The sequence below is a fragment of the Tauraco erythrolophus genome, chromosome 10 (genome assembly GCF_009769465.1).
Source record: "Tauraco erythrolophus isolate bTauEry1 chromosome 10, bTauEry1.pri, whole genome shotgun sequence".
NCBI classification, from domain to species: Eukaryota; Metazoa; Chordata; class Aves; order Musophagiformes; family Musophagidae; genus Tauraco; species Tauraco erythrolophus.
In genome coordinates this window covers 33679508-33705345 of record NC_141474.1, presented here as the reverse complement: position 1 = coordinate 33705345, position 25838 = coordinate 33679508, and the positions used below count along the sequence as shown (strand labels likewise).

Below are 25838 nucleotides of genomic sequence, written 5' to 3'. Positions count from 1 at the left end.
GAAATTTCTGATTTCACACCATCCTTTGTATTAATGCAGTAATACATATATACAATGCAGTAATTCTGCATTGTTTGCTTTTGCTGAATGCTTCTCTAGAGTTAGATGGCCATCTTCTTACAGCAGTTGGGTAAGCCTGCTCTGCTGTGACCTTTTAGTTGTGAATAGTTCATCATCACGTGCGAGGCACCAGCTTTTGCAAAAGGCACATTGATTCAAACCAGATTTAACTGAACTTTACTTGATTTAAACTGTTACTATAATTCAGGTAAACAGATTTCTGGAATAATTTAGGCAAAGATTTCTCAAAAGGTGCTACCAAGGCTTGAACTCCAAAATTCCATTGATTTTTTTCAGCTGATGCCAACTCCTGTAGCAGGTTTTCAAATAAATAGCCTTGTGTACAGATGTGAGTGAAAAGCTTGTTTGCAATATGCACAGAAGATTGACTGTCCCTTTGGAACCAGATGATTTGAATTAGTGCCTTTTTCACCAGCTCCGTGCAAAACCAGAGGGAAGCAGAAATTCCAAGGAGCGAAGCATCGCGCTGCTTCCCGCTCCAGCCATGGGGGAAAACTCAGGGCAGTTCTGCCGTGCGCATTCCTTCGGTGCCTGTGGAGGAGGAGGTCTGATGTCTTGTTAGCCCTTTAGATGAGCCATTTTATCTTGGAATCATAGATATTGGAATGCCAATGCCAACCATTGCATGGTAGAAGCGTTACACTCTCTTACACAGCTTGAGCAATGTCAGAGATGATGGGAACATGATTGTCCTCTGAGTGATGGCTTCTTGTTCGGTGGACAAGGGATGCGACAGGCGGTCAGGCACGGTGTCATGAGTTAGGAGTGAGATGCTGTTGAGTGGAAACGCTGAAGACCTTTGACTAATATGCCATTTTTCCCCAGTTCCTCAGGCCAGGCGTGTGGTTTCAGCAGTGGATCATTTACGTTGCAACCTCCCAGCATAAGATCAATGGGTTTTGACTTACAACTGGTTTTCTTTTAAAAGTTTAAAATACGTATCTAATGTAAATGGAGGATTTCCCCAAAAGTTTTTAAAGTTTGTTCCTCTTTTCATGCAAGGTACTACTTTACAAACTGGCATGGGACTAGTGAAAACGAACCCTCGGTGTGGAGACATTCCCCAAGGAAGGCCAAGAACTCTTACGAGAAGAAGCTGGCACCAGAAGGCACCCCTATACTTGATGCAAGCTCATTAGAATACATCTTTGCACAGGTAAGAGGTTTCTTGCAAGTGTCTCTGCCATTGTAGTCACACAAAAACTCTTTGATCCAGTAGAAGATGCTTTAAAGACCTACTTTCAGTCTTCTAAAGTACATGTAACCTTCCCTGTTAGAATTGGTGTTTTTTCCACACTTCTGGGTGGTGGAGAGAAGAGAATTTGTTCCATGAAGAACAATCTACCCATATGTGAAGTGTGTAAAGAAACTGCCTATCTCACAGTCCAAAGAGGGCTATATTTTTATAGCATACTTTTTTTAATATTGATTATTTTTAGGTGTAAATGTTATCACCTTTTCTTTTGTGAAACATTTGCACATAACAGCTTTGACATCTGTAGTTCTATAGAGGCGCAGTAGCTGTATAAAAACTGACAGCAAATATTTTTTTCTGTGTAATTGAACTAATCATACTTGCTTTGTGTGAACATTCCATATGGAATTTTGCAAAATCACTGTTTGAAACCATGCTGCAAAACTGTGTTTTGTCCTTTTTTTTTTTTTTTTTTCCTTTTTTTGAGTGCCAGTAAAAAGAATGAAAACACCTCTTAAGTTGAGTAGAGACCGTAGTGGATATTGTGAGAAAATGTTGCATTAAGCACAGTTTTACTTTTGGGTAATAATATTTAGAAAAAGGCCAAACAGAAAAACACTAATGCTAGTATAAGGCAACAAAAATGTTTTTGCTTTTTATTTTTTCAGATTGTCCCAGAGCCAGGTGGCTGCCACAGAGTTTGCAATCTTGGCTTTGAAATGTGGCTTAGAGACTGAGTGCATGAGGTTCATAGAGACACCAGGGGATGAAGGGCAGAGATAAAGCAGAGACAGAAAGTATTTATTGTGTAACAGAAAAAAAAAATCATAATGGTGCTAGAAGGGGACAGGGATGGCGTTTTCTTTAGTTAATTACAGAGAAGGTGAATTTTTGGTGAGCTCATGTGTACAAGAAGGGGACAGGGGTTTTGGAAGTGTGAGAGCAGTGCTGACGTTCTACCTGGCTGTCTACACACGTTCTTGGTGAAAGCCACAACGCTGTGGACTGTACGTGGGATGGATGAGCTGTGACGATCCACGTGGTGATTCCACCTGTTCCACAAATTGTCATTTTAAAAGATTTCTGTCAGGCACAGATAACCTGGTAGCTTTCTTTTCGTGCTTCCTGTTCAGGGTCAGTATGACTTAGTGAAAGGCCTGGCACCAATCCGTGATCCTAAAAACGATCAAGAGGTTCATGAAATTGAAAACGAATGTCTGGGGATGGCTGTTCTTGCAATCTCTCACTATGCCATCAAGAAAGACATGAAGCTTCCGGAGCTTCCCAAAGATATCAGGTAAGCTGGAATACTCTGTCTCTGTTGGGTCTGCCGTGCTTCTCTTCCAGCAGAGATTTTAAGTGTTTTACCTGCCAGAGTCTGACTGTACAGGAGTTACAAGCCCAACACTGCTATCACTAAGTGGATCTTCCTAATCTTGTCAACAGGGATATGTATTAGAAAACCTGATTTTTTTTCTTACCTGGGGAGTATTTGAAATCCGTGCCACTAGTGCGCCCAGTGTACTGGGTACTACTGGTGTGTTGGGTGCCAATTGACTCGCTGTAAATTCAGGGTTCTGGGGCAGTAGGTTCAGAAATGGCAGTGATGTTAAGTGGCAGCCTAATGAGATAACTATTAGAATGGGTTGTGTTATTGATTTGAGTGGGCTGTATCCATCTGACTGAAAAGCTTTCAGACAAGGTTATAATTTGAATTTCTTCTGGCTATTAATGCTGTAAACCACTGGTACAGTACCAGCTGCACAGTGGTGTACTGCATCTTGCTCTCTCTAATTTCAAAGTCAGGCAGTTGTAGGTTTTGGAGACTGAGAAGTTTAGGACAACAGTATTAACTCATAGCATTGTTTTTCCTTCTAGTTATAAGCATTATATTCCTGAAACTTTGAACAAGACTATCAGACAGAGGAATTTCTTAACGAGGATTCGGATAAATAACGTTTTCAAGCATTTCCTTAAGGAGTTTAACAACAAAACCATTTGTGACAGTAGTGTGTCTCCACGTGATCTGAAAGTTAAATACTTATCAACAATGGAGACCTTGACTAAACATTTTGGAGCAGAAATCTTTGAGACTTCATTTTTGCTGATTTCATCTGAGAATGAAATAAATAGATCTAATTGTGGAGACAATGAGATCCTCCCACTATATGAAGTCATTGTAACAGGAAACAATGGAATTCAGTGGAGGCTCAAGCCAAAGGTAAGTATCTCTTGTTAAATGAGAATTAGAGGATTGCTTTTCAGGGCATAACAACTGTTAAAAAATGGTCATAATCTTCCATGGCCGCAGATCAGCTTTTTATCACATCAGCTTTTTATTGAAAGAACTTCTTTCATAGGATTATAGGATTATGCAGGTCGGAAGGGACCTCAGGAGACCTGTAGTCCAGCCCCCTGTTCAAGGTCAGCTTTGAGATCAGACCAGGTTGCTCAGGGCTTTATCCATTCTGGTCTTGAAAACTTCCAAGGCTGGACACCACACAACCTCTGCGGGCAACCTGTTGACCAGGAAGATTCAGTGGGAAGATTAAAGACTGCACTATATCTGCCAGACCAACTGCAAGTCTTGAAAGATTCATGTCTGTGGAGGCCTTTGCAGCTTGGTGCTCTGTCTTGAGATCAAAGTCTGTTAATGCTTTTTCTGTATATGGCACGCCAGGTGCGCTGCTTGCTTATACTCACAGACTTTTCATGAATAAATTCAAATATAGTGACGTTAAAGCTAAGCTTTCTCATGCCAGTGGTAGATGTTGTTCCTTGTTTCAGTGCTGCTAGTTAACCTCTTCTGTATTTTGTGTACATAAATATTAAACATGCTCTAGGTTTGAAGAGGTTATGGCACATTCTACAGTTTTTCTCCATGTATGATACTGGAACAAATAGACCTCTTTTTGCTTGCCTCAGTTCCCCGCAGTGATGACAACCCCACTGATAGCTATCTTTTGTAGCACAAAAAATGTTGTGCTTCACTCTGTTTAGAGGTAACCTAACTATCTCTATCTCTGATGGAGAGTTTCTGTTTTGAATTATGATATTAATGGGCAGGAGGGAAGGAAGAACTGATACTTGAGCAGAAAACCTTGCAAGAAGCGCAGCCTGTTTCTTGTAAGGCTCCTGTTTCTGCTGATTTATAGATTATATTTATTTAAATGCCTAAACCAGAGACTTTAATCTCAGTGAGAACCTTTCTGTGATTAGCAGGAAGCTTTGCTCAGCCTGAACCTTTATCTTTTTTAAATAAGCAGTTTCTAATAATTTTCACTAATTTTTGACCTGTAAGATGCTCTGCTTCGTCGTGGTCTGCACGCAGAATTTCATCTGCTGTCAGCAGTTCAGGCATGGAGTGGGAGAAGAACGTGGCTCTTGCTTTTGGGGCTGAGCTCTGAGATAGTATTTCAAGTACATAATTTAGAAATTTCAGTAGAACACTTTCAGCCTTGTACTGCCCTTAAAGTTTTTCCAAGCATACTGAGAGAGAGGCAAGTTACCCAGCTAATGACTGGTTTCTTTTATCCTCGTGAAAACTTATGGACAGTTCTTGACTGAAGTATATCCTTGGAGTACAGACACACTGAACGTGCAAATGAATTGATAATTGGGTGCAAAAAGCATTCAAGAATAAAATAGCTGGATTAATTTGGCATGAATTTTTGTTTTAGCATAGAAACACTGTGCTAAAAAAGTATGTTTTTACTAGTATGCTTTTTATTCAAAATGTATTTGCAGTCTGTACAGACAGAGAAAGAGAAGAAGAAAAAGTCCGATGGCAAAACCAAGAAAGATGAAGAAAAACACAAAATTCGAGACTCGTGGAACAATTTTTTCCTATTTTCCTGAAATCACCCATATTGTCATCAGGGAGTCTACAGTTAGCATTAACAAGCAGGATAACAAAGGATGGTAAGAACCAAACCTTGGATAGGTTTCCCTCCCATGGGAAGCTGTAGTGACACAGTGTTGTTGGGCAACAGGTGACAACCTCCTTGAGGAACGTTTTCTAGTGAGACTTCTAAATAACAGTTGAAAGCACAGATGGAAAAGTGCTAGTTGGAAGAGCAGGAAATTGGTGAGCACAGTTGTTTCTCTACACTCATTGCTGCATACGACCAGTGCCTGGTGGCCTCCTTGATACGCTTCTCAGCCTGTGGCCTTCCTCTCTGCAGCTTGGATGGCCAAAAGCAGCATCAGGAAAGAGGAGCTCAGCAAGGATGGCAGAGGGAGAGGAGATGAATGCAGAGATGGCCTGGGAGGGAGGAAGAGGAGAGTTGGTTTATAGATAACCAGTTGTTCTTGCTGTGGGCTGCCAGCTGCTAGAATTTGGAAACGGGCCACTAGACTGCCCTTGGCTTCAAATCCAAGAGGACTGCTTCACTCCTGAATTTCTGGCGTTTCACGAAGGCTGGCACAAGAGTTTGCCTTACAGCATGTAGGATTAGAGCAGAACGTAAGTCACGCGGGAGAATGAAAGTTTCTAGCCAGTGATGAGCGAGGAGGATAGAGGATGGTCAGTGGTGGCTTCCTAAATGTATGTGGTTTTCTGTCATAGCTTTCTGGACAATTTTTTAGCCGCTTTATTCAAAAATTGCTGAATATCAAAACATTCCTGAAATGTTTTAGCGGAACTGTAAGAATTCTTGACTAAAACATCCTTTTGTTTTAGGAATTAAAGCTGTCCTCACATGACGAGGCCCTGTCGTTTGCGTCGTTGGTAGATGGATACTTCAGACTTACAGCAGATGCCCACCACTATCTCTGCACGGATGTGGCTCCCCCGCTGATTGAGCACAACATAAAGAATGGATGCCACGGACCCATTTGGTTAGTAAAATGGTCCATTCTTATTTTTCCACTGGAGTAATTAGTTGTCTAATGTTACTGCATATTGTGATAGGACAAGGGGTAATGGTTTTAAAATAGAGGGAGGTAGATTCAGATTGGATATTAGGAAAAAATTTTTTACCATGAGAGTTGTAGAACACTGGAACAGGTTGTCCAGAGAGGTGGTGGATGCTCCATCCCTGGAGACATTCAAGGCCAGGTTGGACGAGGCCCTGAGCAACCTGATCTAGTTGGAGATATCCCTGTTCCTTGCAGGGGGGTTGGACTAGATGACCTTGGAAGGTCCCTTCCAGCCCTGACCATTCTATGATTCTATGATATTGAATCCGTTGAGGCAATCTGAGGTTTGGAAGGTGGTCAGTTAACAAAAGGTTGTAGAAAAACTTACTTTTTCTAGTGATTATATGGAAAAAAATATCACTAGTTCTCTCCACATCAACTTACTCATCTGTAAACCCAGCGTTTCGTCACTATCAGAGTATTTTGAGGCTTACTTCACTGTGAAGATCATTGTGAGTTGAACAGATGGGAATATTTTAGGGCAACAGAGTTGAACTGTATCTACAGTGACACTGGGAGTCCTTGGATGGATGCACAAAGCCTTTTTTTTTTTTTTTTTTAAATAGCTAAAGCAATGATTTTCCCTTCTGCCTACCGTTTTGGCTTTTCCTTTTAGGTTTGAAAATGTAATATATAGAAAACTGAGAGTTTATGTACGCACTGTGTTGGATGTGGAATTTCCCCATTCAGCATGGAAGAGCTTAGTCAAACTTTCTTCCCTTGCTCCGTGCAGCTAAACGCGAGCGCGTGGAATGCACACAACTAAATCATGTTTTAATAATAATATAAATATCTCTAAGTTGCTGTTCCACCTGTTCGTTCCAATACAGGATTATCCTCCTTTGTATTTACTAATAATAGATTTTGGATGCAACTGCTCATTTGTTGGTTTTCCTCACTTGCCCATTGACTCTTCCAGCACGGAATACGCCATCAACAAACTGCGGCAGGAAGGGAACGAAGCAGGAATGTATGTGTTGAGGTGGAGCTGCACAAACTTCAACCACATTCTGATGACAGTGACTTGTTTCGAAAGCTCAGAGGTACGTCAGGTGTGGCATTCCCAGCAGTAGGCTGATAACGAGCTACCAGCTTCCTGTAATCCCTGTGGATACATTTATGTTCTTTAGGGCAGACACTCTTATCTTTGTTTGACAGCTGGTGCAGCAGAGGGTAGATATTCATAGCTTCATTTTCCCTGGACTCCTGTGCTATCTCTACAGATATGCTGTATCTACAAATATGATTCATTACATCGAGAACATTTCCCTTCATAGCAATAAAACTGTGCGTGAACACGATCGGAATTAAGGTTTTTACACTCATATGGCGTGAGAATGACTTACAGAATTTGTCACTATAGCTTACCTAATGTTTTTTGTGCGTGGATTTAATTATTTGAGTGTAGAAGCTGTGGCTGCCCCATCCGTGGAAGTGTTCACGGCCAGGCTGGATGAGGCTTTGGGCAACCTGGTGTGTTGGAGGGTGTCCCTGCCCATGGCAGGGGGGTTGGAACTGGATGATCTTTGAGGTCCCTTCCAACTCAAACCATTCCACAATTCTGTGATTTCTGCTGACACGCTGTAAAAGAATAGTGCATGAGGACAGTTGCCTTTACATGTAGAGCACCACGGAAGGGGACACATCCACAGTTAGCTGCTGGAACATACTCTGGGAAAGATGAGTGATAAGTAAAAGCTTGTGAGGTGGGATTAGGTGAGAGAACCAGTTAGAAGTAGAAAAGAAGAATGCAGTAATTGCACAGGAGTTTGAATTTTACTGGCCTCAGTTGGAAATCTTGCAGCAGACTTGCTAGTTTTGGGAAGGTATTTAAAGCGTTCACACAAGAACAACAATAATAGTATGAAGGCATATAAACTGTTTTTCTTCTCCTAGAGAAAAATGTTAATAGAATCAATGATGAGGTCAAGGAGGGACATTTGGAACAAGAAGCAACAAAATGATGAAAAAAACCACTCTTGGAAGTAATAGTCATCTCTTAGCACTGATAAGTGGTTCATCTTCTGTAGACATTTGGAAAAAAACTTTACGATCAACACTTTTCTACCGGACAGGGCAATCAAGGCGTTGAAACAAAAATTAATTTTGTCTTGGAAATCATTCAAACTCATGGCGAGGCTTTGAGAGGAAGAAGAGGGGTGGTGTGAAGCTGCAGGGTGGTAGAGGTGAGGAAGCAGTAGAGGGTAGAACTCGAAAGGTCATGGGCTTGAGATGGGCAAGTACAGAAGTTCAGTCACTCTCCCGCAGTGTGATTGTATGAAACTGGGAGGTTTGAACAACAGCCTGAAATCTTGTTTCACTTGTTGAACAATCTGGGTTGTGAAAGGGAGTTCTGCTCTTTTTAAGTTGAGATTTTGAAACCATGGTCCAGATTCTGCAATTCTTGACCAAGTGAAGAGAGAATTCCTGCTGAAGAGTCAGGGCTTCTGTGTACTCTCAGGCTCCACAGAACACAGAAGCCATAATTTGACTCGTTAGATGATTGCATCTTTATCTTGCTCTTCTTCCACCCTGTTATTTCGAGCCTTCCTGACTCTGAAGGTTATAGGAATTTTAGGGCCACCTTCTACTTCATTGATGGAGTCTGACTGGAGCACCCTAGCTTAGGAGCAAGTGATTAACTGGTTTTACATGTAATTTCAAAGGCTTTGGAGCAGCTTTTATGGCTTTAAAACATTCTTTCACTTTAATAATTATATTTTGTTTCTTTTTTTTTCCTCCCTCTTCCCCCTAAATCCAGATGATAAATAATTCAATCCAGTACAAGAACTTCCAGATTGAGGTGAAGAAAGGTGGGTACTTCCTACATGGTTCCAACAAGTCTTTCTCATCCTTAAAAGAGCTGATGGATCACCTGAAAGGACAAATACTTCGGACAGACAACATAAGCTTCACACTGAAGAGGTGCTGCCAACCAAAACCAAGAGGTAGGCTGTCCTGTAAGGGGGGCAACAAACTTTGTTGTTGAAAGGAAACAAACTCCAGAAGTGGGAGGCATTCTTTGGTTTGTTCTCTATTCTTGTGTGAAGCTCTTTTTGACACTTAAAAAATTACATATAATAAGTTTTTTTTTACTTCTCCATGGAGGAGTCTTGCCAAAAACCAAGAGCAAGCATTGTGAACAAGGTTTTAGGAGTTTCCTTTCAACGTTACAAGCTCAGCACAAGACGCTCAGGGGCTGGTGCTTCCCAGGAGCCTTTTTTTGTGTGAACTTTTGAAACGACAGTGAGAAAAGTTCTGGTTTCCCTTCTTGCACCTAAACAGCTGGCCCTGCAGTATCATGGGCAGAGGTGGAACTCGAGATCTGTTTGAAAAGAAAATGTCACAGCTGACTCAGAGGCACGGGCTGAGAGCTGTGGTGAAGCTGGGACCATATAAGGTTCTTCCTTTGCTCCACCGAGTCACGTATGCCAGGCAGCGTCACGTATGCCAGCCAGCATCACGTATGCCAGGCAGCGTCGCCACGCATCGCGCCGCGTCCCTCTAGCACAGGAGGGTTGCAGCCTGCGGTGGTTGTGGAGCAGCCTCTGGTTTTCCAGCTTGTTTGCTCTCGTTATGAGCTGTTGTTTGCTCTATTAAATCTTCCCGAAGCAGCAGGGAAGGCTTGGTCTGGAGCAGCCTGGCAGTCAGTAAATCCATCGGTGAGCTCAGGTCGTAGAGGGCTGGGACAACCGTGCGTTAATGCCAACGCTTAGTAAAACTGTTTGCTAGAAACTGCAAGTGTCTCGCAGCTGAGTTTGGTATGAAAGAGGAAACACAGTGGTGTGATTGTGTTGATCAGATTAACGGTTTCCTGTTAGAATAAGGGGAATAATTGAGCTGCAGTAATTGCCTGCTTGTTCCAACGGTTTTAAAGGAGAGTGCTCTGTAGATAGACACTGAGCTTATCGGCGCTTTTGAAGAATGTTGGTAATTTTCTGGAGCATGGAGAGATGAAACATTTTGACATTTTGATTACATTTTGACAGCTGTATTTGGAATAAAATAAAACAGGTTACAGAGTTGACTGCCCACTTCAGCTTTTCATCGGCATTAGTTACAGTGGGATCCAGTGCTTTATCTATGCTGTTCCCTGTTCTCTCTCTTCCTTGTTTTTTGATTTTTTTTTTTCCTTGTTTTTGAATCTATTTAATTGCTTATTCACAAAGAAGTTTAGGGGATCCAGAAATAAAGCACTTTTCCCAGTGTGTGGTTCATTACTGGTTGTTTGCAGAGTGTTAGATCATGGTTTAGCCGTGACACACATGTTCTGCTCCCAGTAATGGGAAGGCCAGATGCACATGGACATGTAAAACCATCATATTGTAATAAATAATGTCAGCTGTCAAACACAGGAAGACAAAATTCACGTGCAAGACTTCTGCATCTAACGATGCCTCTCCCTGACCAGAAGCAGGGAGGAAGCACCGGGCTTTTGAGTCTTTTCCTTCTGTTCATTTCCCATTCCCCAGTTTAATTCTAGTGCTCTGGGGGCAGACTGTTAGTGTTTCCCAGAGTGCAATGAGTTTTCAAGGAGGTAAAGAGAGGAAGTGAGACTCCAGCTACCCCTTACCCATCCGCACGCTGGAGAGGAGGCGTACCAGTTGGCAGGAGAGTGTGTGTTATTTTACTTAAAGCATGGCAGAGGTATTGCCTGTTTCAGTCCTGGGTATTTCTCTCTGCAGTTAATAACTAACAATTTCTTAATATTAGCCTCAGTATAGCTGATATTAAGATTTTATACATAATATAAAATCTATAGCTCTATTTTAGTGAATTCTCTGTTGAATGATAGAACAGAAGTTACTCGACAGAAGTGAAGTCGAAGTTTCTTCTTTTCTCCTCCTTCCTCATTCATTTGGGTATTTACCTTGCAGTGAGCACGTACCATAAAGTTACTGACTGAGCAGGGTGAACGTACGCAGTTATCTTTGAAAAGTCTGAAAGAGTGTTTTCTCTCCCTGCCTTCCATTCCAGAAATCTCCAACTTGCTGGTTGCGACCAAGAAGGCTCAGGAATGGCAGCCTGTTTATCACCTGGGGCAGCTGAGTTTCCATCGAATCCTCAAGGAAGAAATCGTGCAGGTAAGTAGCTGCTGGACTGTGCTTCTCTCTCACCATCAAAGAAGTGTGGCAGCCCACTGTACCCAGTCAAGTAATATCAAATCACCCCCTTCTGGCTGGTCCTCCCACTCCCGTTTCTCCTCAACAAAACTTCATTTGAATCTTTATTTGTATTAAAGCTTCTTATTGCAGAATCTAAATGTTTATCTGTCCTTGTCCGAAAAAAAAAAAAAAAGGAGAAGCTTGGAAGTAATGCCTTTCGCTAGAAATCAGATGGATATTTGAGCAATTTCCCTTTGTGGAAAGGGGTGCTTCGAAGGTCATTCTTAAAAAATCAGGAAAGCCTTAAGAGCTGCTTTTCCAAGCCAGTTTGTTGCTCAGTGTGGCTGTATCTTTTAGAGCCTGACATACCAAAGAAGCAGGCACCCTGAGTTTAAGATAGGATCCTACAGTAAAATAAAAAGTGAAATATTCAAAAGCTCTGAAGAGTCTTACACCTTTCAGAATTTTATGTTCCAGAGTGATTCAGCAGCCAAATTTTCTGACAGTTGTGTGCAGTTAGTGACACAGGTGACCCAGATCAACTTCAAAAAACACACAGTGGCTTGAATGCACAAACCAGCTTTAATGTTTCTAAAAGACCTGAGCTCTTAAATAGTGCAGTTAGCCTCTTCACTTAAATAAAAAGTTTTGGGTTTTTTCTTTTCTTTTTTTTTTTTTTTTTTAAATCACATCACCAACTGGAGAGGACAGATATAGATTACGTTAATTGTTTTTTGATTGGTATATTTACAGTCAGCACGCAGGCTTCCTGCAAAAATACCCCAAGGCGGAATCCTCTGTTATTTAGGAGGAAATTGCATTCCCAAACAAAGTGTTCCATTGAAATATTGCTTCCTCTAACTTTTGGAAACACATTAAAGATTGCCTCACTAGCAGCTTATTGTAAGGGCAGTTGTTTATTCATTCGGTGTTTAGTCTAATCACACTGAACCTGTTTGATTCTGATGGAGGTGGAACAGCCCTTTAATATCAGGTGAGTTCACAGTGGTGAGTACAGTCAGAGAGTCCACTGCAGAGAAGAAGAACGTGCTGTTACTTGGTTTCTCGCTGTAATAATTTTAAGTCTATACGTAGCTAGATCAAATGGAGGCCAAAGTCCATTCTCCACTTGGAGAACCAGAATAGAGTGCAGATTCGAGTATTTGTGTAAATCTACACTTGTTTGCTTCACGTCCTGATTGGAAAAATATATGTGTTGTCTCGTAGGGCGAACATCTTGGGAGAGGGACGAGAACACAGATTTACTCAGGGATTCTCAACTACAAAGATGATGAGAACGAAGGCTATCAAAATGAAAAAGAGATTAAAGTCCTCCTCAAAGTCTTGGACCCCAGCCACAGAGACATTTCTTTGGCAAGTTTTTTCCTTTTTGTATGTTGTACTACAAACACCGGGCATCACCCTGTTGTACCTTTTTGAAAAAAAAGGGGTTGTGTATATAGTAAGGGAACGGGAAAACGCTGAAGGTGTGTCTCACTGTTGTAGGCAGCCAAATCCATCACTGACCAGCGTTTTTGAGATACTCCGTAGGCTGATCACTAGGCAGGCAGCAGCATCGGGTCTGCCCGGAGCACGCTGGTGCTCACTTCCAGCCTGCACAGAGGCCGTGAGTGGAAGGAAAATGGACGCAGACCTTTCCATGGTGTGAAGTGCATTGTCACACCAGTACCCGCCGTCGTGCAGCTGTGTCACTTGAGAGCCACGGGGTTCAGTGAGGGTCCTGCTGCCTCCCGGAGCTCACCTCCGCCCTGCGCGCAGAGCCGAGAGTCTCTCACCAGACCAGCTCTGTCATCGACACGGCCACGGGCAGGTTGCTTGATCTGTGTTTTGTTCAGTCATCTGGAGAGATGGGTCAGGTGTGGGCACGTCTGCGGGAGTGCAGGGAAGAGCGTTGGTTGCTTCCATGACCTAGTGAGCAACAGCCCATCTGTGACAACCCTCCACTGCCCCGTTACTACTGTGGGATGGCACATCCCTACCATCCCCAACACAAGAAGGACATGGAGCTGCTGGAACAAGTCCATAGGAGGCCACGAAGATGATGTGAGGGCTGGAGCACTTCTGCTCTGGAGACAGGCTGAGAGAGTTGGGGCTGTTCAGCCTGGAGAAGAGAAGGCTCCAGCGTGATCGTATTGCAGCCTCCCAGTACCTAAAGGGGGCCTACAGGAAAGCTGGAGAGGGACTTTTTACAAGGGCATGTAGTGACAGGACACGGGGCAATGGCTTTAAGCTGAAAGAGGGGCAATTTAGATTGGATATAAGGAAGAAATTCTTCCCTCTGGGGGTGGCGAGGCACTGGCACAGGTTGCCCAGAGAAGTTGTGGCTGCCCCATCCCTGGCAGTGTTCAAGGCCAGGTTGGATGAGGCTTTGGGCAACCTGGTGTAGTGGAGGGTGTCCCTGCCCATGGCAGGGGGGTTGGAACGAGATGATCTTTGAGGTCCCTTCCAACCCAAACCATTCTATGGTTCTATGATTGTCGTCCCTTTCAGTTACTGGATCTTTTGCCAATGTTTCTATTGCTTGATGCTCTGTGTTTGTTAACGGTTGACTGCCACCATGAGCAGCAGTTTAATGGCTGACCTCTGTCACTTTCCAACAGGCCTTCTTTGAAACGGCGAGCATGATGAGGCAGGTGTCTCACAAGCATATTGTCCTCCTTCATGGAGTCTGTGTCCGGGATGTCGAAAGTGAGTTCGGTGAAGGTCTCTCTGGGCGGCACGCTTGGGAGGGACAGTGCAGCCATGGAGTTCAGCGCTGGCAGGGGGGCAGATGGGTTTAGCACCTGCTGCCTCTTGAGCTTTCAGTGCAGACACAAGTGGAATTGGAACAGCAAGGCAGCAGTCCTTTCCTCTAACAAGTATTCCCTTCTAATGCTGTCTTTGAGTAAGTGCCTTATGGGAATAAGTGCCTTAGAGGCTGACTGCTTGAGGTCGGAATGCCAGAGTGGTAGTGGTGGTGTCAATACAAACCAACCTCCTGGCAGAAGTTATTTCCCTGGGAAAGCTTTGCCCTGTGGCAGTTTCCCTTTGAAGTGCTTGGTTCCAGGTTTGCTGTTCGTTTAGGACATAAAGCCACTCTTCTCAGCCTTTTAAATTGGACTCTGAGCACTGAAAAAAACTTGAAGGAAGGTGAAATACAGACAAATCACAAGCAGGTTGCCTGGGGGGGGCGGGGAGATGGTAACAGATTCCTCCAGACACCGGTTATTGCAATACTGACTTTGTGCACTTGACTTTTTAGATATCATGGTTGAAGAGTTTGTTGAGTTTGGGCCTCTGGATCTGTTTATGCGTCGGAGGAGCGAAGTTCTGACAACTCCTTGGAAATTCAAAGTTGCCAAGCAACTTGCAAGCGCACTAAGCTACTTGGTAAGAAGGCATCTTGACAGAAGCATTGTCTGGAGCTGCTGCAGTCTGCGACAGGGATTTCCTGTGCATTAGTAACTAGTGAATTTCCCTTCTCAGGTAGCGGGGTGATGCGGTGATAGGATTGTTGTATGGATTATGTTGCTTTAAAAAAAGAGAATGACTCTCAGAGAAGGTGATGAGCTCCTTTATTATCAGCAGGCAGAACAGTGCTGGCATTTGCCACCAGTTCCGTTCTGTGCCTGCAAGTATGCTCTTCGTGAAAAAGGAATGTAACAGTGATCTTTTTTCCAAAATACATCAGCTCTACAAGCACAAACACTTAAGCGTGAGCAGTATGTTTCCCTACTCCTCCTTTCTCTGTTTTTCTATAGGATAATTTCTTCCAAGCTGTATTTTTGGATTTCAGCTTGGGAGTATTTTACAGTGATCCCCTGTGCTGTAGGTGTGTTCGAGCACTTGCAGAGCATTGCCAGCTCACTGCACTCACTATTCTTTTCCTCCCTTACTGTAGGAGGATAAGGATTTGGTGCATGGAAATGTGTGTACGAAAAACATCCTACTGGCAAGAGAGGGAATTGACACTGAATATGGTCCTTTCATAAAGCTGAGCGACCCAGGAATACCAATAACTGTGCTGTCCAGACAAGGTATGGTACAGCAATCAGATTTCTCTCTGCAGTGTGGTGGGGAAGGGCAAAGGAAGAATTACCATTTATACCAGCTTAGATCTGGCTCCAGAATAGAAGTAATCAGCTTCCGTGAATGTGGAAACTACACGGAAGTAAAGGAGTGCTGCTGACGGCGGGTGCTTGTTGTATCCAGTTCTCTTAAAAAGTCAAGTTAAGTCTAGTCAGATAATACAGAAGGAATCTCAGTTTCTGGATGGCTCAAGGCACAAGCTTGGAAAAGCCACAGAAACGTCCTTCTGAGAACAGGGATTTGAGAATCAAAGATTTGTCTGAAACTAGACGAATGCTGCAGCTTGAGTTTATTTTAGTCAAGCAGCTGCTAGACGAGAGTAATTAAGTCAAAGCCTGTTTCTTCAGTCGTTTGACATTAACTCCAACATGCACTGATCCTGTGTTTTGCCTAAGAATGCGTTGAGCGGATCCCCTGGATTGCACCTGAATGCGTTGAAGACTCCAAGAATTTAAGCGTTGCAGCAGATAAGTGGAGTTTTGGTACAACGCTGTGGGAAATCTGCTATAATGGAGAAATACCACTGAAAGACAAGACGTTAGCAGAGGTAAAACCATGTTATGGGAGCTTTACCTTGACATCTCGGATACATCCTCTTTGACATTCCTGTATCCATGCCCAGTTTGAGTTGCTTTCAGCTTAGAGGAAAACCAGCTTGGCTGGACTTGATAAGGAGCTGATCCAGCCTGGTTCTGCAGAGCTTAGAGAATGCACAAGCTCCCCCCTCATCCCATCTGCCCCGAAGCTGGTGCCTTCTCAGAGGTTGGGAAGAGCAGCCAGTACTGTGCTGTTTGCTTGGCAAGAGTTTTCGCTCACCCGTGTGTCCCGGTGCACGAGTAACACGGGGAGCCTGGCACCTGGCAGAAGGAGAACTTCTGAAAGGTGAAATCTTTGGCACGTTTTAGAAGCTTCATGTGTTACAAGTGGTTGCTCCAAACTACAGCAGATTGGGCACAATAATAATTTTCTACTGGCAGGAGATTAATTTAGAGTTACTGCTGAAAAGGAGCATTTCCTTGATGAAGTTAAGTAGAAGTTCACAATGAGTTAAGGATCTAACAGGCTCATTTTCTGATGTAGAACGCGGGTTTATTAAGTTAAAAGCTAAAATTCACGCAGAGTTTCCATTTGTGCCTCACAGAAGGAGAGGTTCTACGAGGGGCATTTTGTGTTGGCAACACCGTCGTGCAAGGAACTAGCTGACCTGATGAAACAGTGCATGAACTACGACCCCCATCAGAGACCCTTCTTCAGAGCCATCATGAGAGACATCAACAAACTGGAGGAGCAAAGTAAGGCCTGGTTCTGCTCATCAGGGGTGAGGAAGGCTGGTTTATTTGGCTAACCGGGCACCGCGCAGCAGCGTTCTTCCATGTGCACGGTTGCATTGACAGGGGCGTGCTGTGTCCCTACAACAGGGGAACTAACCCTCTCCATAGATGGGTGCAAATAGGATGTGAGCGTGTAATTCCTACTGGATGTGTGGCTTAAGTTTTGGTGGTGGTGCTGCCGTTCCATTCGATGGTCCGTGTTTTATACAACAGCTCAAGTTAGATTCAAGACAATCTTTCGGCTCCGTGAGATTTCCGTAGGACTCTCTTGGCCGAGGCAGAGTATTAACACAGGTGGCTCTGGTTTCTGGTTCATCTTACGTTGCAGTTACTTCAGGGCAACTAACAGACCATCAATTACATCCCATACCGAGTAATAAATAATCCTAGTCATAAATAATCAAGGAAGCTGAGTAACTACTTCAGGGGGGGAAGTATACCAAGAGAAAACGGAATCAGTCTGGAAGAAGACCCAGCAAGCAACCCATGAAGTGAGGGAGGAAGATCAGCAAGTGATGGACTGGCACGTACAAAGGGAAGGAATTCCCTGTCAAAAAGCTGGCAGGATTTAAATCAGAAAAGTTGTGACGGTAGGGACGGACGTGCTCTAACAGTGGCAGCCTGGAAGGGAGCAAGGATGCCTTGAGGTGTCAAGGCCAAGATATCCGTGCAGGAACCTGTCTGACCTGGGGCTTTTTTTCCCCACTCCTAGATCCCGATATCGTCTCGGAGAAGAAGCCCGTTACAGAGGTCGATCCCACTCTCTTTGAGAAACGATTCTTGAAAAGAATACGTGATTTGGGAGAGGTAAGAGGAATGTCAGACACGGAGCACGGGTAACCGTGTTCCTGGTGTGCGTGCGTGTGTACACAGCGGCGTGTGCTCTCCGTGTCCCAGCGGGAAAACGTCAACGGGAAATGCTTGAAACGGTTCCTCGGCGACGCCGTGGTGAGCGAGTGGTGTGTTAAATGGGGCTCCCTTTTTCTCCCACAATTAGGGCCACTTCGGCAAAGTCGAACTCTGCAGATACGACCCAGAAGGCGACAACACAGGGGAGCAAGTGGCAGTTAAATCTCTAAAGCCGGAGAGCGGAGGGAATCACATCACTGACCTCAAGAAGGAAATAGAAATCTTGAGGAATCTCTATCATGAGAACATTGTCAAATATAAGGGAATTTGCACAGAGGATGGTAAATATTCATGTGGAATATTAAAAGTCTACACTAAAAGTATAAGGATTTTCCTTTAAAAATTAAGTATTTTAAAAAGCAAACCAGTCTTAGTTCAGTCTTACGGGTTTAGCTTTCTTTCTTTGTGGAAAATGCAGCAATTTCTCTGTGGAGTCTTCTCCTGCCCATTTTTGTGCTTGGCTAACCTGGATGTGAGCAATGTGGGTGGTTCTCTCCAAATCCATAAAAACCAAAAGAGCACTGGGGAGGCCGGGGGTGTCCGTGTTCCAGGAGCGAGCTGACCCTTGCAGCTGCGCCATAACCCCGTAGACCCAGAGGCTGTTGTCAGAAGCAAACGTTATTAATGGAGAAGAGCTTTATTGTTGTGTCTTTTTGCAGTAGTGATTGCTTTAAGCCAATATTAAAAATGTTTAAGAACTTTAAGTTCAGTGACTGTCCTGCCTGGAATAGATTTTCCTCCGGATGGGAACAGTGACGGATGATGGGAGTCAGCCCATGGCCGGGGTGCTACCAGTGCTGTGGGCTTGTGCAAAAGTTATTGGTGTTCGTGGTGTCAGAAGGGTCACGTGTCTGCAAATTAAACACAGGGTCTGTTTTTAGGAGGAAGTGGGATTAAACTCATCATGGAATTTCTTCCTTCGGGGAGCCTGAAGGAGTATCTCCCACGGAACAAGAACAAAATCAATCTCAAACAACTTCTGAGATACGCAGTTCAGATCTGCAAGGTGAGCCTGGCACCAAAGCCTTCCTGCAGCTCTTCTGTTTGATTGCTTTGATATTTAATTTAATTGCAGAGGGGGCGGGGGGGGGCTTTCTCGATGAACCAAACCATTCTCTTTGCTTTGTCCCCAAGGACCTGAATCCTAAAGCAGTCTCCCCCGTGCTTCAGGTGCTGCTGGCACAAAGATCAGCAGGGGAATAATGTCATCTTATTATTCCCACGTGCAAAAGTCTACTGTGAGAAGTTGTTCCTGCTGCAGAATTGGAAGTATTAGGAGGGAGGGCAGCATTTAGAAGGTGTGTGTGGGCAAGAGGGAAGGAGAAACTTGTGAGTCTAAAGTGAGGAAGAGATCCAAGCGCAGTCAGGCCGTGTGAAGCAATGTGGTTACTGCGAGAGACTCTGGTTTTGTAAAGATTATGGTGCACTGGGCAGTTGTGAGGGTTAAAACTATCAGTTTTAGGAGTTAAAACCATCAGTTTTAGCAGCACACAAAGGAACTGCTGCTGTGGAGAGAAGGGTCTGAAGACGGTGGCTGCTCAGCTGAAAATGAAAAAGCACAAAGCAGAAACAAGTGTCTCAACAGATGAGGAACCCAAAGGCCAAGTTTAAGGGGGCTGCGTGTCAGATCAAAAAAGGACCCTGGAAAATGCCAACAGATGGAGAATCTGCCACGGGAAGCCTGGATAGAGTATTGCCATGTGAACAAGGGAACATTTGAAGGGCACAGTGGAGGAAAGCAGTGATTAAAGTACTGGAGAAACCAGCATAAAGGGCTTTCTTCTCTTTTAGGGAATGGACTACCTGGGCTCCTGTCAGTACGTGCACCGTGACCTGGCAGCAAGAAACGTCCTCGTTGAAAGCGAGAACAGAGTGAAGATTGGAGACTTTGGTCTCACCAAAGCCATCGAGACCGACAAGGAGTACTACACTGTCAAAGATGACCTTGACAGCCCTGTGTTCTGGTAGTAACTTACAGCTTATTTTCTTTAACCAGACTGTGCAGTAGAGTAACTTTTCTGCTCCCGTAGACTCAGGCTTTTAGCTGTCCTGAAGACTTTTCCTGTTTTGACAAGAGGCCTAAATCAAGATACAACATCAGAGCAAGGAAAAGGCACCTGGTAGACTATTGTTATCTACTCTTGTGCTGTTTATTTCTTCCTGCACTTCATGATCCGTTTTCCCACGATCTTGTTTTTGGTTTTGGTCTCCTTTAGTTTCACAGTGACTTGCTGTGTAACCACGTTGTATCATATTTACTACTTCTGTGGCATCTCAAGCCCTGTGGGCACCTTGATTTATGTGCAAGGACCCTATAAATCCAGAACGTGCCTCCTTAGTTTGCTGAAACACGTGCGGGTCATGCAGGTCATAGAATCACAGAATGGTTTGGGTTGGAAGGGACCTTAAAGATCATCCAGTTCCAACCCCCCTGCCATGGGCAGGGACACCCTCCACTACACCAGGTTGCCCAAAGCCTCATCCAACCTGGCCTTGAACAATTCCAGGGATGGGGCAGCCACAGCTTCTCTGGGCAACCTGTTCCAGTGTCTCACCACTCTCAGAGTGAAAAATTTCTTTCTTATATCTAACCTAAATCTCCCCTCTTTCAGTTTAAAGCCATTGCCCCGTGTCCTATCACTACACACCCTTGTCCAAAGCCCCTCTCCAGCTTTCCTGTAGCCCCTTTAGGTACTGGAAAGCTGCTATAAGGTCACCCCGGAGCCTTCTCTTCTCCAGGCTGAGCGGATCGGTGCGGTTCCGAGGGAGGTGTGACGCTGTCGCGTTGTGTCCGCAGGTACGCTCCGGAGTGTCTGCTCCAGAGTAAGTTCTACATCGCCTCCGATGTCTGGTCGTTTGGGGTGACGCTCTACGAACTCCTCACCTACTGTGACTCGGAGTCCAGTCCCATGGCAGTAAGTGGTTGTTTAAGAAATCGCTGCTAAAGCTGCTTAAATCAGATCGGTTTAAAAAAAAACCATGATTTTTGGAAACAAGAAGTGGAATCAATCTATCTTACGAAAACAACCCTTGTGGTTGTCTTTCACTGGAGAACCTGTACAGAGAGAAGCTGTGACGACTGTGTCCTGGTGAGGAAACTGTATTTATAAACGTTCCCACCCGTTTTCTACCGCCCGTGGTGCACAGAGTACCTGTGCAATGAGCACCTGGTGTTCGTTTTGAGATCAAAATGTCACAGAATGGTTTGGGTTGGAAGGGACCTCAAAGATCATCCAGTTCCAACCCCCCTGCCATGGGCAGGGACACCCTCCACGACACCAGGTTGCCCAAAGCCTCATCCAACCTGGCCTTGAACACTTCCAGGGATGGGGCAGCCACAGCTTCTCTGGGCAACCTGTTCCAGTGCCTCACCACCCTCAGAGGGAAAAATTTCTTCCTTCTTTCCAATCTAAATCTCCCCTCTTTCAGTTTAAAGCCATTGCCCCTTGTCCTGTCACTAAATGCCCTTGTAAAAAGTCCCTCCCCAGCTTAAAGCTCCATCTCCATGTCAAAGCGAAAGGGCCTGGATTTGAGCAGGGCAAGAGGATGCGCAGCTGACTCCTCCTCTCTTCGCAGGAGTTCTTGAAAATGATCGGCCCCACGCAGGGACAGATGACGGTAGCGCGGCTGGTGCGCGTCTTGCAAGAAGAAAAGCGTTTGCCACGTCCACCCAGCTGCCCGGAGGAGGTAAGAGATGCTCCTGCACTTCGGGAACCGTGTCCTTCCTTCGGCACCCAACGAGCAGCAAAAGCACCACGCGCTCGTGGTTGCACAGGCCTGGCTAATCTTGGTAGGAAGACCATCCGGTACGCCATCAGAAAGGCATTCCCAAGTTTTTTAAGTGTTATTTTAAAATGTTTTTTGGCGTTGACATTCCCAAGTTTGTGACGTCCCTTCACAGGGGTTAAGAACTTGGCTTTAGTGTCCGCATCCGTGTGAAATTAATTCAGAATCCTTCTGATCTTTGACATACAGACTTCCTGGGTGTGCAGCAACCCAGATGGAGGAGCACCTCAGCAGGGTCTCCGTTAGGAGACCCCCCACGCACAGCCTGTCCTCTCCTGCCCTTGGAGGAGCCGAGAGGTGGCCAAGCTCTGCCCTGGGGATGGGCTGTGGATCCGTAGCCTCTGCCGGAGCAGAGGGAAGGGCAGAGCAGAGGAAAGGGAAGGGCAGAGCAGAGCTCAGGAGGAGCTGCCTGTCCCACGCTCTCGCAGGCTCCGGGCACCTGAACCAGTCTGGCACGTAGGTGTGAAGGAGGCTGTGGATGCCCGGCTCCTACCCAGTGGGTACCAACCAGTAATTAAACCAGTAATTACTGATTTAACCAGTAGACTGAGAGGTACAGGGTAACACTCGCACTGCTGAAGCTGTGAGGAAGCTGTTGCACTGTTGGAAGCTGTCTGCACTCCTGCTGCATCGACGGTTTCCCTGTCAGGCAAACACCCACCTCTACTTCAACAAAACCACCTCTGGAAACAGCCACTTGCTAATTCTGATCCAAATCTGAGGCACGTTCCTGTCATTTCGCCACAGTGGGAATCTGCTCCGTTGTATTTACTGGAAAAACAAATGAAACGCTTCACGCAGCCTTGAAAAATTTCTCTGTTTTTGTTGTCAGGTGGACCAGCTGATGAGGAAGTGCTGGATATTCAAGCATGATGAACGGACAACCTTTCACAATCTCATTCAAGGATTTGAAACAATTATGAGTAAAATGTAATTATTTTTTTTTATACTGTAAGTACTTTAAATGTGTGTCAAAATATAAATGTCCAGGACCTTTTGTTTATTGTTTTGTTTTTTTTTTAACTACTGTAATTTGTACTCTGACTGTGCTAATGTGTTTAAAGGATTCTTTTTCCAACAGTTTTCCTTTTTAATTTTAGTCAACAGTTGGATCAAATTAAGTAAAAGGTATGGCAGAAACAATAGCTTCAACTCCTTTTGCTGCTGTTATTGCAAGGCAGTTTTATCTTTATCTGATTTTTCACAATTTGAACCACCCTGATGAACGTGAACTGAAAGACAGAGGTAAAACCCTGCTGTGGTTCCGGGTGCAACCTGCACCATTGAAAACCAGTCCGCTGTGCCCGCTTATTCCTCGAGTAACTCAACCAGTGGACAGCAGAGGCCTTGATACAGTAATTTAATCCTTTTTGTGGGGTTTTGAGGACGTTTGAAGGAAAAGTTTGGCTGACAAGTATCCTACGTGTGCACTTAAATTTTAGTAACAAAAAAACCCAACTCTGGCATAAAAATCCAGAGAATAAAATAATCAGCTCGTCTTAACCAGTCTGCAGTTCTGAGCTTTTACATATAGATCAAAAAAAAAAAGAATTGCTTGATGGTGGTGTTCCAAAATACCAAAACCAACCACCAAAAAAGCACGGATCAGCACGTGTCGTTATGCATTTTTTTGAGAAACCCAGTTTCTGGATAAACGTACTTGCTTTCCTAACTCAGCCCTCCCCTCCCACGTCGTTTCTGCCCACTGAAGCTGCCCCCGTTCCTGCAGCTCTCCCCCGTGCCAAGCCCAGGCTTTGCCACCTGTAGGGCAGGTGAGCCACAGCGCGGTGAAACAGGCCGAGGAAACCAATTACACACTTTGGGGATGGAACAGAAAATGGATCCGTGTACGGAACGTGGGGGGTGCTCCTCTAACAAAGAGCAATTAATGACCTAGGAATCACCTAAGTCGCTGAGCAGCCGGGCAGCGTCCCTCGGAGAGGAGGGCGCCCAGCGGTGCCACGCTCGTTTTTTGGGTCGATGATGTCTTTGGCCGGCGTGTGAATGAATTCATTTCAGCAGTTGTTCTCCAAAGCCATCGTGATGGTTCCTTAAACCACAGTCCTTTATTTCCTGGGACTCACCGACCCAAACCCCGTGCTCGTGGCGCAGTACGTGCCCTTAACCGAAGGGAAAGCCGGTGGGGCCAGACTGGGACCAGTTTTTGCATTTCAACTGGACGCAAGTCCAGCGAGGGCCCTGCACTCCTGTAAACCGGTCAGGCTCTGCTAAACAGGGCTTTAACTGGAAACCTTTTGCTGACCTGTTTCCTGGAACTTGGGTGATGATGTTTTCCCACCACACCTGGATTCTGAAAATGCTTTGAGGAGATAGTTCTGGCAATAACAGAAAGATGTCTTTAAATATATATATAAAGAAAATTGTAATTATGAGCTGCGATGAGGTCAGATTTATTTTTACAGTATTACCTGTTTTTCTGTATGTCACTTACAAACCTGATTTAAATCTGTAAGCACTTTGTTACTCTTTATATAAACGAATCTAATAAAGATGTTGGTTTTTTTTCTCCATGTGTGTATCTTTTTTTTAATCGTATGTTAAACAGAGAAAGATTTTTAAATGTAACTTCCCTAGGAACGGTGATCAGAGCACGTGGTCTCCAAAACAACCTTTCTCTACGTTAAAGGATTACTTCAAAGCTAGTCCAGAGAAGTTTTCCTCTCCCAGAAACCCACTTTAAAGGTGTACCAACACTTTATTTTCATGGAAAAGTGTAATGAGTTGAGAAAGTTGCATATACAAACAGAGGGAACAAAATATTACACGAGAATTTATCAGTACGTACATGTGGGATCCCAGAAGAGCTCCCAGAACCTGCCTTGCTGTTGGGCTGCCGTAAGCAGGGATTGGGATTGTGGTTTGGGTTGGTTTTGGTTTTTTTTTAAGCTTTGAAAATATCACAAAGCTTGAAAGGCAGAGTTTAAGATTTTATTTTTTTTTAATAAATCGGATTGAAAAATGGCTTCGGTGTTATCTGGCAAGATTAAGAAAGAAGGATGTGGCCTCCACGCTCCGTGACTTCAGTCCAAATGACTTGGCACCAGGATTCCGAGGCAGCAAACCCGCACTGGCTGATGATTTATCTGCCAGAAACACTGATTTCAACAGTACTGATTTCTGAGTCTTCCGCTACAAAGCTCAGCAGCAGAAGACTCTAGCCAGAGTTGCTTTAAATAAGCTAAAACTATACAGCCTTTTTTTAAAAAAAAAGAAATCAGAAATACAATCCAGCTGGGATACAGCATCTGCAGGGAGCTGGGCTGGGCCATGGGCAGAGGCAGCTGGTCCATGCCACACCGACAGTGCGTGGGGGTGAGCCCGGACCATACACCTGGGAGAGGAGAGTGAGTAAATACCTCCTCCTTCCACTGAGAACTACTTCATGCAACAGGTAGTATGTAAGGAGGAGTTAAAAAAAGCGCCAGGCTGCTCCGCTCGAGCACGCTTTGGAGTGCAGCAGATATCAAAAGTGAAGATACTTAGAAAAAAATACAGAGAAGAGGGGAAGGCAGGAATAAAGCTGACATCCAAGGAGCACGGCAGTCGTGCTTCTGCTCTAACTCTGAATCATCCAGATTCAGAAGTGGCCAGAAAGTCTTCCACTTTCACAACACCCCATCACCTGCCGTGCTGGAACGTGTGCCCAGGGGAAGGAGTACGTACACTGTTTTACACAGAGGCATTCACAAACTGGAAATTACTTATTCCAAGGAAAAGCTGTGGATTCTTGGCCTAGAAGCAGATAAAGGTTATTCCATTGTCCGAGTATCGCCTATCCGAATGGAATTTACAGCACACAGTATAGCATCTCACTTTTAACAAACATTTATTGAAAAAAAGGTCACAGAGGCTCTGGGAATACATTTGGTATATCTCCGTTCCAGGATTAAGAGGAAATATTAAAAATATAAAGGCTGTAAATGCAGAACTCTTAATCCTGGGGAAAAAGTAAGATTGAAAAAACCCTCACATTCTGAGTTTAAAAAAAAAAAAAAAGAAAAAATTACTATCACAACTTCATCTTTTAACTTCGTCCGTCTGAGGACTAGAGAAAGGATCCGTGTTCCCTCCTCGGCATTTTTATTGCTTTCGGCTGGTGAGCCACCAAAACTCACCAAATAAAAATGACTTTTTGCTTTGCCAGCCTCAGCCCACTGTTCCCTTCAGCGGCAGGGAACACCAGCCCGCGCTTCCAGAAGGCGACTCCGCGGGATGGCCACCCTCGGAGCAATACGTACCGTTTCCTCGGCAAACCTGCGCGTTACAGAGGTTGTTCCTCTTGGGAAACTTGGAACCCACACAGAAAGAAGGATTATTTGTCTGAAGTTAAGGCAGCAATAAATAGCAGAGGTACAAAAAAATCCCGCCTTGGCCCCTGAGGCAGGAGTGACGGTTGGGGTC

At 44.5% G+C, this 25838-nt stretch overlaps 1 protein-coding gene across 1 annotated transcript; it reads left to right on the top strand.

The window, feature by feature from the left end:
* The first annotated feature begins 782 nt into the window (after nucleotides 1-782).
* On the top strand, nucleotides 783-22919 carry LOC147528210 (tyrosine-protein kinase JAK1-like). Its single transcript, XM_086617080.1, is given in 24 exon segments — nucleotides 783-820; nucleotides 1084-1237; nucleotides 2410-2573; nucleotides 3155-3497; nucleotides 5024-5116; nucleotides 5118-5197; nucleotides 5696-5741; nucleotides 5958-6115; nucleotides 7116-7239; nucleotides 8958-9144; nucleotides 11174-11280; nucleotides 12529-12675; nucleotides 13923-14010; nucleotides 14564-14691; nucleotides 15203-15338; nucleotides 15786-15937; nucleotides 16532-16682; nucleotides 17434-17528; nucleotides 17719-17911; nucleotides 18512-18636; nucleotides 19422-19594; nucleotides 20428-20545; nucleotides 21207-21317; nucleotides 22249-22919. Coding segments are annotated over 24 exon segments (3213 nt in total). The 3' UTR covers nucleotides 22351-22919.
* The last annotated feature ends 2919 nt before the right edge of the window (nucleotides 22920-25838 follow it).